The 14847-nt window shown below is 47.3% G+C and overlaps 1 protein-coding gene across 1 annotated transcript in view; it reads right to left on the bottom strand.

Moving 5' to 3' along the window:
- Positions 1 to 1778: 1778 nt before the first annotated feature.
- Positions 1779 to 14847, bottom strand: part of SUSD3 (sushi domain containing 3) — a 40776-nt gene continuing 27707 nt past the window's right edge. Inside the window, exon 5 of the mRNA XM_054076413.1 lies at positions 1779 to 2987. Coding sequence (XP_053932388.1) covers positions 2786 to 2987 — 202 coding nt within the window. The 3' untranslated portion in view covers positions 1779 to 2785. The remainder of the gene's footprint in view (positions 2988 to 14847) is intronic.

Consider the following 14847-nt stretch of genomic DNA (forward strand, 5'->3'; position numbering starts at 1 on the left):
AGCATCAGATCCTAAAAATTCTCTCTCGGTTTTCTGCAAACACTTCAAGCTGAACAGCAGCCCATTGCAACGGCCTCAGCAGAGTCGCCTGCTCTGGGAAAACAGTTTCAAAATGTGGAGTTAGGGAATACAAATAAGTAATGGCTCTGATAAAGGCAGTTGCCATTTTTTTCATCTGTGAAGAATTATCCTGTTATATGGTAGCATACATCAATTAAGTTGCAAGCATCCATGCAGGGAGGGAGCTGTCTGGTGCTTGTTTATGTAGTTTGTAGCGTGTTAACTTGTTCTTTAAGTCAAGCCCTGAGCTCCATAAAAATATGTAAGGAAACACAAGTCTCCTGTAGCAGAAATGGGAGCCTGGATCCATTTGAAATCACTGTCTGGCAAAAAAATTACAGGTTATCTTAATAAATATGAGTTTTTACAGGTCTATTTTAGATTCTCAGCTACTTTCATGTCCTTCCTGCACAGCACTTATTTTGCTCCTAACAATAAATAATGTTTACGTGAGCAATAAAGCCAACTCCAGGGGGTGCCACTGTCATAAACCAAGCACAGGCAGAGGGAACAGAGCCACCAATCTTCGAGAAACAGCATGGCTCTTGTTTCCTTATCTTGTTGTAACTATGATGCCTCTTGTGTTAGATGCCAAAATAAATGATCACAATCCCATGCTCTGGCCCAGCGACAGTAAATTTACCTACCTCCTCTGTTGTTTCCCATGGCTATCAATGTCGTTGTCATTTCAAGGGTTTACATTCCACCATCAAATACCACTCACCTTCTCCTCATCTGTAGAACAGGGCAAATGGGCTCCCTTCTCATGCCGTGTGTTGACCCAACCATCCCAATGACTGAAATTATTTCACTCACTGATTTGCAGTCTTATAAGGGAATTTGAAACCACATGATAAAATTAAAAAGCCATGGAGCCAAATCATTAAATCCAATTAAGATTATCATAGAGATGTAGAAGAGGCAGGAAATTCAAGAGAGCTGCAGAGAGGCAGGGTCAAGCAGAATGAGGCCACCATTCACGAGGTACAAGGTCCTGCACCTGGGTCAGGGCAATCCCAAGCACAATTACAGGCTGAGAGGAGAGTGGATTGGGGGCAGCCCTGAGGAGGAGGATGAGAAGCTCAATGTGAGCCGGCAATGGGCTCTTGCAGCTCAGAAACCCAATCATGTCCTGGGCTTCATCCAGAGCAGTGGGACCAGCAGGGCAAGGGAGGGATTTCTGCCCCTCTGCTCCAATCTGGTGAGAACCCACTTGGAGCCTTGCACTCAGTTCTGGAGTCTTCAGCACAGGAAGGACAGGGAACTAATGGAGAGAGTCTAGAGGAGGCCATGGAGATGATCTGAGGGTTGGAGCACCTCATATCCAAGGACAGGTTTGAGGACTGGGGTTGCTCAGCCTAGAGAAGAGAAGGCTCTGGGGAGACCTTAGAGCTTCTAGTACTGAAAGGGACTCCAGGAAAGCTGGGGAGGGGCTCTTAAACAGGGATTGCAGGGACAGGATGAGGGGGAATGTTTTTCAGCTGCAAGTGGGGAGATTGAGATGAGATTTTAGGGAGAAATGTTTTGCTGTGAGGATGGGGAGGCCCTGGCCCAGGTTGCCCAGAGCAGTGTTGGCTGCCCCATCCCTGGAGGGGTTCAAGGCCAGGTTGGATGGGGCTTGGAGCCCCTGATCCAGTGGGAGGTGTCCCTGCCCATGTCAAGGACTGGAACTGGATGGGCTTTGAGGTCCCTTCCAACGCAAACCACTCTATTATTCTATAATTATCTCTTCCTTAAAAGACAGCCTGGCAGGGAGAAGCAAAGGGAACAACTGAGACACAGCAGAAGGGCAAGAAATTGCAGGAACAGCATATATTGCTTATCAAAACTGAAAGAACAGATATATTTTTATACGTGTATTAGAATTGCATGTAACAAGGTAGGTCTGGAAAGCAAAGCCACAAGGTTTCTTCAAAGACCTTGTGAGCAAAGAAAAAAGCTTTACTATTTCAGACTTTCTCTCAGCTAAAAGGCAGCAGCCTCTCACCAGCCTCCTTCCCTGTGGTAGAGGTCTAACACCACTCTGCTGGAGGAAAGCAACACACGCATTGCACCACATCTCCTAGGAACGAGGCAAGATACCAGCGAAGCAAAGCCGAGTGGAAAAACTTCAGCTTAAAACCATTTCGCCTCAACCTATGCATGCAACCCCTGATCAAGAGCCCCCCCGACCTTGGGACAAGGTGCTGAATCCAAAGATGTGCCTCCGCTGCACCCAGTCTCACATGGTCCAAATGCAGAGCTGATGAATGAAACAGAGGCCTTCCTGATATAAAACAACAGGGGGTTTTGATTAAAAACAATATTTTATTGCAGTTCTATCATACTACTCTGTAAAAATTATGGGGATTATCATTCTGAAATGCTTACAAACCCCACTGGTTAAAAGAAGGGCACGATCTTATGCATGTGTCATCATCAGTGATTCTGTAAGAGGCCAAGACACCAGCTGGCTACCATCTCTCTAGCTGTACAGAAGGACATCATGCTTTTGCCATGGCCACAATCCCTACCGCACCACAGAGGATTGCTACAGACTGCCAGCCTCAACATTCATTTCTTTGTTTGTCTCAGAACTTGAAGCATTTCTGTTAAGTAACCAGCCTGGAATATAGAAAACTTTCAAATTCATATGCATAATTAACTCTCTACGTTGTCCTTAAGGCACATATTTCTATCCAAATTTCATTTTGGTCCAGAGGAGCATTCATATTTCAGATGCCAGCTATCCAGGTAACTGACAGCTTGGTTTGCTAAAACTCTCCTTGTGTCCATAGACTTCAACGACATGTATTGAATCCACTGTCTGCACCGCAGGTGTGTGTTCCGGGACAGCTGCACTGCTGCTCCTGGTGAACTTCGGCAGCCGATTGTTGTCTTTGCAATACCCAGGAGCTGTGATGTCCTGAGTCCACTCCTCCTGGAACCTGCAAGCATGAACTAAAAAGTTATTTCCATTCCATTTGCTTACGTGACAATAACATAATTTTCCAATCCATTTTATTTGCACATCAGGCATTTTGCAGACAACTTGTGATGTAACATATGAACTCGCTGCTTCTGGCATTAAACTAGTCAGCAGCAGTGGGACAAATCACTGTGTCTCTCTAAAATAGCTCATAGGATCTTAGAATGCTCTGAGTGGGAAGGGACCCACAAGGATCGAGTCCAACTCCTGCCCCTGCACAGCACAACCCCAACATTCACACTGTGGGGCTGAGGGTGTTGGCCAAAGGCTTCTGGAATATTGTCATGCTTGGTGCCATGACTGCTTCCCTGGGAGCTATTCCAGTGCTCCACCACCCTCTGGGGGAAGAACCTTTTCCTGATGTCCAATGCAACTCTCCCTGGCACGTCTTCCTGCCATTCCCTTGGATCCAGAGAGAAGAGCTCAGTGCCCGCTCCTCCTCTTCCCCTTGCGAGGAACCTGCAGAGCATAATGAGGTCTCCCCTCAGTCTCCGCTCCTCCAGGCTGAACAGACCCAGTGACTTCAGCCACTCCTCACACTCTTCCCCTCTAAACCCTTTCCCCACCTCTGTGCCCTCCTCTGGAAGCTCTCCAGTAGGTTCAGATCCTTTTGATCCTGTGGTGCCCAGAACTGCCCCCAGTGCTCAAGGTGGGGCTGCACCAGTGTGGAGCAGAGCAGGACAATCCCCTCACCTGCCCAGCTGGTGACACCGTGCTGGATGCACCCCAGGACACCATTGCCTTCTCATCTGCCAGGCTGATGCAGACCTTGAAAAGACTTGGTTTTATATTTGGTTGGGGCAGACGTTATTTGTTTTCCACCAAATGAGCTTCCATTCAATGCTGCACGATCCAGAGGACATTACTAAGAACACTTGAATGGTGCAGAATGGAATTGATTGCTTAGCAGAGCACTGTTGGGAGCAACAGAGCCAGTTGTGTTCTGTGGGCTTTGAGGTGTTGTTTGCAGAACTGCTAGCAATGCCTATGCAGTGCTAGCGCATCGTGGCTCGTCCTCACCCTTGTGAGCCCAAACTGGCTCCTGCTCAGCCCTCCCAGGGGCACTGCGGGCTGGGACTCAGCTGGTGTGTGAGCAGCACCACTGGGCATTGATCCATCCTGCATCTTGCCTTTCCCCAGTGTTTAAGGAGAGCAAGCCAGCACAGGCTACTGACCCAGACAGCAAATAATGCACCAGTCGACCTGTGGGATTTTCATTTTGGCTGGGATAGAGTTAATTTGCTTCCTAGTAGCTGGTATAGTATTATCATATCATAGAATCATATCATAGAATGGTTTGGGTTGGAAGGCACCTCAAAGCCCATCCAGTTCCAGCCCCTGCCATGGGCAGGGCGACTGGATCAGGGGCTCCAAGCCCCATCCAACCTGGCCTTGAACCCCTCCAGGGATGGGACAGCCACCACTGCTCTGGGCAACCTGGGCCAGGGCCTCCCCACCCTCACAGCAAAACATTTCTGCCTAAGACCTCATCTCAATCTCCCCTCTTTCAGCTGAAAACCATTCCCCCTCATCCTGTCCCTGCAATCCCTGATCCAGAGCCCCTCCCCAGCTTTCCTGGAGCCCCTTTCAGTACTGGAAGCTGCTCTAAGGTCTCCCTGGAGCCTTCTCTTCTCCAGGCTGAACAACCCCAACTCCCTCAGCCTGTCCTTGGATGGGAGGTGCTCCAGCCCTCGCATCATCTCTGTTCTCCTTCCTGTGCTGAGGACTCCAGAACGGAACACAGGGCTCCAGGTGAGGTCTCACAAGAGCAGAGTAGAGGTGTGTTTTGGGTTTAGAATGAAAATAATGTTGATAATATATTGACATTTTAGTTGCCACTAAGCAGGCAAAGATTTTTCAGCTTCTCCTACTGGCCTGACAGGCTGAAGGTGCACGAGAATTGGGGAAGAGACACTGCCAGGAGAAGCTGACCCAGACTGTCCAAAGGGAAATCCCATCCCATCCCATCCTATCCCATATGACATTAGGCTCAGTATATAAACTTGGGGGAAGCTGGGCATTGCTCAGCGAGTGGTGAGCAATTGTGCTGTGCATCATTTTTTTTGCATATATTTATTATTTTCTTCCTTTTCTTCTCTGATTAAACTGTTTTTATCTCAACCCATAAGCTTTACTTTTTTTTCTCTTTTTTCCCAATTCTCTTCCCCATCCCATGATGGCGAGTGAGCGAGTGGCTGGGTGGTTGCCTGTAGGATTAAACTGCAGCATGCGGGCAGAGCAGGAGCAGTGGCAGACAGAGAGGGCAGAGCTGCTGAAAAGATGCTCAGTAAGCTCCACACAATTGGTTCAGGAAAATGATGGGGTGGGATGAGCTTGTTCTCGAACTCTGCTGCGACCGTCATGATGGATGCAGTTGGCTTTAAGCACATGGCTCTGTGAACCAGCAGCAGGCAAGAGGCAGCACTTTTGGCTTTGTGCCAAATGATTGTGTGGGGTTTTGAAAACAATCAGTTATTCCATGGAGCTGTTTGCGTGCAGGGCAGACGCTGGGGTTGCTCGCCCCATGTGCACTGCAGTGAGCCAGCCCACGTGGCTCCTCTCACTTCCTCTGGAGCCACAGAAGGCAGCACTGCACACCCACACCAGGACAACAGGGACTTACCCCTTCGGATGTAAAAAGTTGGTTAATAGACAGAAGCTGTATTCTGCAATTATCAGCTACAGAAAGCCAGAAGAAATGCTCACACAGAAAACACACGGATGTATAGAAAAAAAGGATGTATAGGGGAAAAGCAGAAAATAAACCCAAATAACTGAGGTCTTGCTGTTCTGGTGCAGAGTGCACTGCAGATACATCATTCTTGGAAAGGGGACCAAATCTTCTTCTTCACTGGAAACGTGTATTACAAAACAATTTGGGGCATGATCTACAGTCAGATAGTGTAAAGGCATCTTAAACCACTTCTGCTTTTGATGTGAGAAGACACTGCATCAGTGTAGTCAGAATATGGGAGGAGCTCAGAAGAGCAGAACGTACTTTCAACAACAGCAAACTCTATCTCTTGAAAAAAAGCCTGGTAATTTTATCCACTTTGCATCGACTTGTACTGTTTCAGCTGTGCCTGTTTAGTCATGGTGCATCCACAAGGCCTCAAGTATCTTTGTGTTTGACACCAGAACACCTGTCTTACCAGCCCTGTGCCATTGGGGCACAGAAACTACATGGAGTGATGCTGCAGAGCTTACTGCTGAAAGAAAATCTTCATAGAATCACAAATCACAGAATCGGTTGAGTTGGAAGGGACCTCAAAGCCCATCCAGTTCCAACCCCTGCCATGGGCAGGGACACCTCCCACTGGATCAGGGGCTCCAAGCCCCATCCAACCTGGCCTTGAACCCCTCCAGGGATGGGGCAGCCACCACTGCTCTGGGCAACCTGGGCCAGGGCCTCCCCATCCTCACAGGAGAACATTCCTTCCTCAGATCTCATCTCAATCTCCCCTCTTGCAGCTGGAAACCATTCCCCCTTGTCCTGTCCCTGCTCTCCCTGATCAAGAGCCCCTCCCCACCTTTCCTGGAGCCCCTTTCAGTACTGGAAGCTGCTTTAAGGTCTCCCTGCAGCCTTCTTGTCTCCAGGCTGAACAAGCCGTGCTCTCTCAGCTTCTCCTCACAGGGATGGGCTGTTCTTCTGCAAGGGAGAATTGACAGTCTGGTATTTTCCACATTCAAGGAGGACTTAACTGAGCTGTAGAAAAACTCCTTTTTATCCTCTGTCAGCTGACAACCGGAAAGAAACTAGTCCAGCTAAAAAATAGATCTAAAGAGCAGCAAAGAAATGTGATTTTTTTGATTCCCCCTTCATGTGGAAGCATATGGAAGAAGTTGTGCATTACAATTTTGCAGTGTTTTGAGATGAGTTTTTTTACACAGCTCTAGGCCAAGTGATAAAACATTCTCTACGAAGTAATTGATCTGACTGCAGGAGGAAGTCAAATGGAAAAGCCCATGTTTCAGTAGGTTTAAAGTCCTTCTTCAGATATCCACTACAGCTGGAGCATATTATCAAGAAGAAAAATATCTCTTCTGCAGCGAAACGGGTCAGTACATTCTCCCACAGAAGGTATTTTCAGTACCTGAAATTTTTGTACCAGAGCCCTTTCTGACTACAAGATGCGCTACCAGTGTACCTGGTAAAAAGCAGATAAGGACAATCCCACAACAATGTCCGAGTGAAAAGGTTCTGAAAAAAAAATCAAGGCCTGCACGCTCTTAGGAGGGGCAGCTTGGCATTGTCAGTCAGTCCAAGGAGTCATATGCAGAGACGTGAAATCAGCTCACAGTTTTGGCCTCCACAATAACATGAAATTTGGGTTTTTTCTTCTCTTTGATTTAGTGGCTATAATGGTTAATGCCTTCCACTGCCTTGTGTAAGTGGTTGCAAGGAAAGGTGAGTCAGGAACTCATGATGCACTAAAAAATGTTCCTGTCTGCCCAGGTTTTCTGAGCAGCATGGCTGTGAGCCAAAGGAACTTCTGGAAGTATGGACAGGATGGGATGGGTCACACGGTTACATTCCCACTCTGAATTCTGCCCCCTTGAGGACACTTTCCCAAATGCTTTTCCCCTTTTAAACACCTAGGCAGAAGAGATTAAAAAGCTGAAGGATCTGATGCCCTTCTACTAGTAGTGTGGTGTAGATTTACTGCAGTGAAAAGGGACAACATTTGAAGAAATACCCATGTTGAGAGACACACTGCTGTAAAGCTGTTCAGCCTGGATGTTCAGCTTGATGGAAAACCAAAGCAGAACAGGATGGATGTTCAGCTTGATGGAAAAGCTAGGCAGAACAAGAAAATCCCACCAAAACATCTAGAAGGACTGCCAGGAGATGCACTGGTGAGAGAGTTAAGAGTCAAAACATCTTTATGTAGCACTAAAACATCTTATATATAACATCCTTAGAGCAGCCTTCCAGTATTGACAGAGGCTCCAGGAAATCTGGGGAGAGGCTCTTCATCAGGAAGTGCAGGGATAGAATGAAGGCGGAATGGTTTTCAGCTGAAAGAGGGGAGATTGAGATGAGATCTGAGGAAGAAATGTTCTCCTGTGAGGGTGGGGAGGCCCCGGCCTGGGTTGCCCAGAGAAGTGTTGGCTGCCCTATCCCTGGATGTGTTCAAGGCCAGGTTGGATTGGGCTTTGAGCAACTTAATCCAGTGGGAGGTGTCCCTGCCCATGTCAGGGGGTGGAACTGGATGGGCTTTGATGTCCCTTCCAACCCAAACCATTCTATGATCTTCTACAACAGTGACTTAGTGCAATACTGTTAGAGGTCTGCCAAAAAGGGATTTATCCGGGTACCTTTGAATGCCCGCAGTCTTACCAGAGAGCTGGACCCTTCACTCCCTCCAAAAGAACCTTGTGTTTTCTTTTATGATTGGCCTCACTGCCAGAACTTGCTCGTTTGTCTGAAAGCTCGGGCACGCTGAGCTGAGCCCTGCTGGCTCTTGCTGCCCGAGGCTGGGCTGCATGCGCGGGATCATTTGCACAGCGTACTTGGATCTCTGTGTGGGTGTCAGCATGGTCCCCACTCAGCTGTGCGGCTGAAATTGCAAAGCCACCAGCGGGCCACTCTCAGGGCTGCAGGAAGAGACGTAGGACCTATTCTCCCTGTGGTGCTTTGTACTTCACTGCATAAAGCATCCGGTGAAACGGCTGTGAAGAGCAAACAACCTGTTTGATCCAGCTGTGTGTAATCACTCCAGTTCCCTATGCATGTGATGTTTAATCATGTGGCACCAGGACCAGAGGGGAGGAGACCCAGCACAGGAGAGGGACAGACTTCCTTTTCAAGCTTTTACATCAATTGTCCCACCCTGTGAGTTGTCCCACCTTGAGCTTCACTATTCACAAAGATTTTTTTCCTCCTCTAATTTGTTATTATTGCGCTCTGTGTTCCCCACTGCCGTCTTTCAGAGACTCAAATCTTCCAGAACCTTGTGACACGTGTGTTTCATAGAAAGAGTCAGCAGGGGAAGTGAGCTGTGGTGTCATCTCGGGGCCCTGGCACAAAGGGTAGGATGGCTGCCTGCTAAATTACAATGATTTCTGTCCTAATTGTCACTGCAGCGAGCAAGGAGAGGGTGTGCACAGCGACATGTGCTTTCAATGGAGCTGCTATTATTGGTTTCATAATGCTTCCATGATCGCCCCTGGGTCTTTTACAAAGTCACCTGACAAACAGCAATGTAAAACGCCCTTCTGTCCTCCAGTACAACAAACTCCTCTTTTCGGAGCCAGCGCCTGCAGTGGGCAGTGCTGCGGCGGCCACTCTGCTGTGTTCCCACACTCCTCTGGTGTCCCAGCCGGTTCCCCTCCAGCAAGGAACAGCTCTCAAGTCACACAAAGCGAAATTCTTGTGAATCCTCTCAAACCCAGAGACCAGTGCTGTGGTGGTGGTTCTCTGCAGATGGGAGCCTCCAACTTCAGCTACACATCAAGCCTGTCCTTGTCAAATGGACCGGGTTGCTTGGGTCGCTAGGGTGCTCAGCGCTTCACCTCCTCGGGTGGGTTTGCATTTCTAGATAAGACTACAGAGAGGTCTCTTGATCCTCTTACCATGATATCCTGAAGTAGCCCAGCTAGAAACTGGAGTTAAGGAAAGTTGAAGTGCTTAAAAAAAACAGCCACACTTATTCTGGATAAAGCACAGAGCTCCCAAGGATGAAAGTGCAAACTGAAAGCTGCCTCTGACTGATAGTGGTGCGTGCAGAGGAGAGCCCACTGCACGCACACTTATCTGTCCCTTACCAAACAACCCTCTAAATAACTTTTCTCAGCTTCTGCTTAGGTGGAACTCCACAGACTTCACCGTCCCGTGGATGTCCACAAGGTTTGATACACTGCAGTGAATGGAGGATGCCACTGTCACCTCAGAATAGACTTATTTCTGTCAGTGGAAGCTTAATAGTTCTGAGAATGAGAGGAAGAGGCAGGAGTAGAGTTGTTCTCCAGGTACAGGTTTAGCCAGTTTGGCTTTCTGACTTGGTGGTGGACTGCGGGTAATTGTAGATTTCACGATACAGAGCTTTATAGGAGAAAACATCAGAATGGGATGAATCCTGCCCAAGAAAACTATATTTATTGCAAAATAACCAGAATACCTACATTTGAACTATAATCCTGGAAGCGCTGTTCACAAAGGCTGTGGCTACCCTGTGTAAATCTTTATAGTTTTTCTCCCTGTACACACACTTCTGATTTGATTTTTGTTTTGTAACTATTATCTACCATCTCAAGAAAGTGGAAGGTGGAACTGAGTTCCTCATAGTAATTAAAAATAAAGGAAAAAAAAAAGCACAGTGGCAAGTATCTCAGAAGATACTTGGGCACCACTTTAGGATGATCCACATGATCCGGAACAGGCACTTGCCGCCTAGAAAGCCAAAATGTCCTGGGCAGCAACCAAAGCAGTAGGACCAGCAGGGCAAGAGAGGGGATTCTGCCCACTCTGGTGAGACCCCACCTGGAGCCCTGTGTTCAGTTCTGGAGTCCTCAGTACAGGAAGAACGTGGGGCTGTTGGATTGAGTCCAGAGGAGGCCACGGAGATGATCTGAGTATGAACCTTAGAGCAGCTTCCAGTACTGAAAGGGGCTCCAGGAAAGCTGGGGAGGGGTGAGCTGAGATCAGTGAGTGCAGGGATAGGATGAGGGGGAATGGTTTTCTGCTGCAAGAGAGGAGACTGAGATGAGATCTTAGGAAGAAATATTTTGCTATGAGGGTGGGGAGGCCCTGGCCCAGGTTGCCCAGAGCAGTGGTGGCTGCCCCATCCCTGGAGGGGTTCAAGGCCATATAGTGACCTTCTAATACCTGAAGGAGGCTACAAGAAAGCTGAGGAGGGACTTTTTACAAAGGCGTGGAGTGATAGAATGAGGGGGAATGACTTTAAATTGAAGATGGGAAGATTTAGACTAGACATTAGGGGGAAATTCTTTACATTGATGGCAGTGAAGCCCTGGCCCAGGTTGCCCAGTGAAGCCGTGGCTGCCCCATACATGGAGGTGTTCGAGGCCAGGTTGGATGGGGCCTTGAGCACCCTGATCCAGTGGGAAGTGTCCCTGCCCATGGCAGAGGTTGGAACTGGGTAGATTTTAAGGTCCCTTCCAACCAAACCCATTCCGTGATTCTGTGACTGTTACGCAATAAAAATGAGGTCTCCTTCGGTGTGACTCTTTCTTGCCACAAATAGAAAACTGATGCCAACTGAAATGAGCTTGCTCAGCTTTTTCTTAGTACTTGCTCTCTGTATTTCCCCTACCTTTCTATGCACGCTGATGTGTAAATGTGCTACAGCTCAAACAGTGGCATGCCCAGTTCTTTAATGTCTTTGCACACCAAAAAGGGTTTGCTGTCTGCTCTCATGGTGGTTACCCTACAAACTTCATATTTTCATGGGTTCTCCTAGAGACATGGCTAGGAAAAGAGACTGCTTTTTCAGTTTGGGAGTTAGAAGCAAGCTGTAGTTTCCCTGCCTTCCTCCAGACAGGGGATCCTGACATCAAACTTGCCTCAACACACTGGTAACACCCGTTCTGCCAGGGACCAGGTAGAGCTGCCCCACAACAGCGGGTGAGCATACCCCGGCCTCTGCCTTAGGATGACCCCGCTCTTCTTTTCCACACCTGTTTCTTTAATTTCGTTGCTTACTGACATTCATCTCCACCTCTCAGACATTGCCAGAGGAAGGACAGTTATTAAGCTTCTGTATAGTTATACTTACCCCCAGTGCCCGTTAGAGAGCAGAAGACAACCTGCTTGCTCAGGTAGGGCATGGAGCTCAAGCTCTCCTGCATGGTTGTTTGCAGGGGATGGAAGAGGATAATTCATCTCTGGGGGTGGTTGCCCAATTATTCCAGAAAAGGATTACTGCAGAGCCAGGTCTTAATTTTCATCAGTAAAAAAATGATAAAAATACCACATCCTTCTCAGCAACTCTTCCATTTCAGTTAAACCTGGCAAGGAGTTTCATATCCTTGTTCCTCTGCCACAGCAAATGTCCGGATGCCCAGGACTCCCACAGCACCCGTCTAACCCCAGGCACTCTGGGGCACTCTGCTGTGCTGAGGAAGGTCAGTCACTTGGATGAGTGATGTCAACAGGTCTGGTTTCATTCTCATACAGAATTGGGAAGACTTTTAAGTCTTAAAATTGTAGAATCACAGAATGCTTTCTTTGGGTTAAGAGGGAGATTTGCAGGTCCTTCAGTCCAAGCCCCCTGCAGAAGCAGGGACATTTTTAACTCCATCAGGTTGCTCAGAGCCCCATCCTGACCTTGAGAGTTTCCAGAGATAGGGTCTGCTCTGCTTCTGGGGGCAACCTGGGCCAGGGCCTCCCAACTCTCACAGGAAAATATTTCTTTCTCAGATCCAGTCTAGATTTACTCTCCCTTAGTTTGAAAACATTCCCCCTCATCCTATCCCTGCACTCCCTGATCAAGGGCCCCTCCTCAGATTTCCTGGAGCCCCTTTCAGCACTGGAAGCTGCTCTGAGGTCTCCCTGCAGCTTTCTCTTCTCCAGGCTGAACAACCCCATCTCTCTCAGCCTGTCCTTGGATGGGAGGTGCTCCAGTGCTCAGATCATCTCCGTGGCCTCCTCTGTGCTCAATCCAACAGCTCCATGATCTTCTTGTGCTGAGGACTCCAGAACTGGACACAGGGCTCCAGGTGAGGTCTCACAAGAGAAGAGCAGAGGGTCATTTTGGGTTTAGAATGAAAATAATGTTGATAATATATTGATATTTTCGTTGCCACTAAGCAGGCAAAGATTTTTCAGCTTCTCCTACTGGCCTGACAGGCTGGGGGTGCACAAGAATTGGGGAAGAGACACTGCCAGGAGAGCTGACCCAGACTGTCCAAAGGGAAATCCCATCCCGTCCCATCCCATATGACATTAGGCTCAGTATATAAACTTGGGGGAAGCTGGGCATTGCCCAGCGAGTGGTGAGCAATTGTGCTGTGCATCTTTTTTTTTGTATATTTATTATTATTTTTTATTATCATTATTATTTTTACCAGAGCCAAGTAGAGGTGCAGAGAGAGTTAAAAAGTTAAAGAGGGCAGAGCAGAATTTACCTAGTTTAAACTCTTCTCCTGATCCACATGGCAGTTGTGCTGTAAGAGCTATTCCCAGTATGTGGTGCCAAGCCCTGCCTCTGCCTGGCAAGCATCCGGGGGCTGGTTTGGAGGTTCATGAACATTTTTCTCCTCTAACTACGTGGCCCAGCACTGCAGCTAATCTCCCTCCCATAGACGACAGATCCTCTGCCTCAGCTAATCTGTCTCAAACCTCTGCATCATGCAGCAACCCGCTATCTGTGCTCTGCGCTCCGAACTTCTGAGAAGCAACCCTGGGGAAAACATGTCCCTCCCAGTGGCCCCATGCCTTGGTACTTGTCCTGCTCTGCTCAACAGCAGTTAGCTCTTCAAATGTTAAAAAAAAAAAAGCAAATATTCTTTAAATGCCTGCAGCTCCTGCATATAAGAAATTCTGCTAAGAAATGGGATTTTTATCCTCAGTATGATTCCTTACATGTGAATGAAAGAGGTGGCTGCACTCTGTAGTTAATGATCCAAGGCATTTGTGGAGATACTTCTTTAAAGCAATTTGTTCAAGCAGCCAAGAATGCAGCTCATTACAATTAGAGTAATTGCCACTAAAATTCAACATCTCTCTGCAAACCTATATATTCATCACATCTGTTTCCATGCTTCAAACGTGAGGGGAAAAATATCTTATTTTGTTCAGACAGGTCCAGGACAGCCCTCTGGAGCCTCTACTGTCCAACAGCTGGGCTTCTGCATTATTTATGACTTCTCAACATCAGCAGTCTGCATCCCTATGATGTCACCTCCTTGTAGCCAAAATTATCTCTTTGGAATCCTAAGGCATCGCTGTAGTTTTTAATCCTAAATTACTCCATAAACCATAACATCTTATCTATCTGAAAGAACCGGATTTGAGTTTTATTTTATGTTGGCTTTCCTGAAAGAACTGGGGTTTTAGTTTTTCTTAGAGTATTTTTGAGCCTTAAAGTGGTGAATCAAAATGTTACTTAATATCTAAATCTATTTCAATTAACTCTGGAAAGCTGCATCACCTACATCCTTTCCTCTCAGAAACAGGATAAGATCTCCTCAAGAGGGTTTTCTTCAAGGGTGGAGGAATTCTCACTCTTCCAGATAGTTCATGTTTTACACGAAGAAGCAGCAGAACAGTTGTCTTTAAGAAAAGGAAATGCTATCATAAAAGTGACATAAATTGCTAAACCTCCACCCACTCCTTTCTTAGACAGGGACACCACTCATCTCTCAGCCTTCCCCTTCTAAGTGGGCTGCAGTCACTTCCCATGGTTGCATCACAGCAAAACACGCGTACTGCAGCCTTCAAAAAGGCAGGGGGAAATGATTGGCCTCCCGTGCTGCTTAGGGGAGCTCCGTATCAGAAAACAAAGATTTCTGATATCAGAGGTCTAGTGATGCACTGTGCAAATTCTCCAAATGCCTGAAATGCTACCACAAGGATAGGATAGGATAGGATAGGATAGGATAGGATAGGATAGGATAGGATAGGATAGGATAGGATAGGATAGGATAGGATAGGATAGGGTATTTCAGTCGGAACGGATCTGGTCCAACTGCTTAGGGCTCCCCAAAAATTAAAGCATATTATTAAAAGCATTGTCCAAATGCCTCTTGGGCATTAACCACCTCTTCCAGGAAACCTGCTCCAGAGTTTTATCACCACCTTGATAAAAAAATGCTTTGATTTAGATTAGATCTTAGGAAGAAATGTTTTGCTGTAA

This window comes from Cuculus canorus, chromosome 11 (genome assembly GCF_017976375.1).
Source record: "Cuculus canorus isolate bCucCan1 chromosome 11, bCucCan1.pri, whole genome shotgun sequence".
In the NCBI taxonomy this organism is placed as follows: domain Eukaryota; kingdom Metazoa; phylum Chordata; class Aves; order Cuculiformes; family Cuculidae; genus Cuculus; species Cuculus canorus.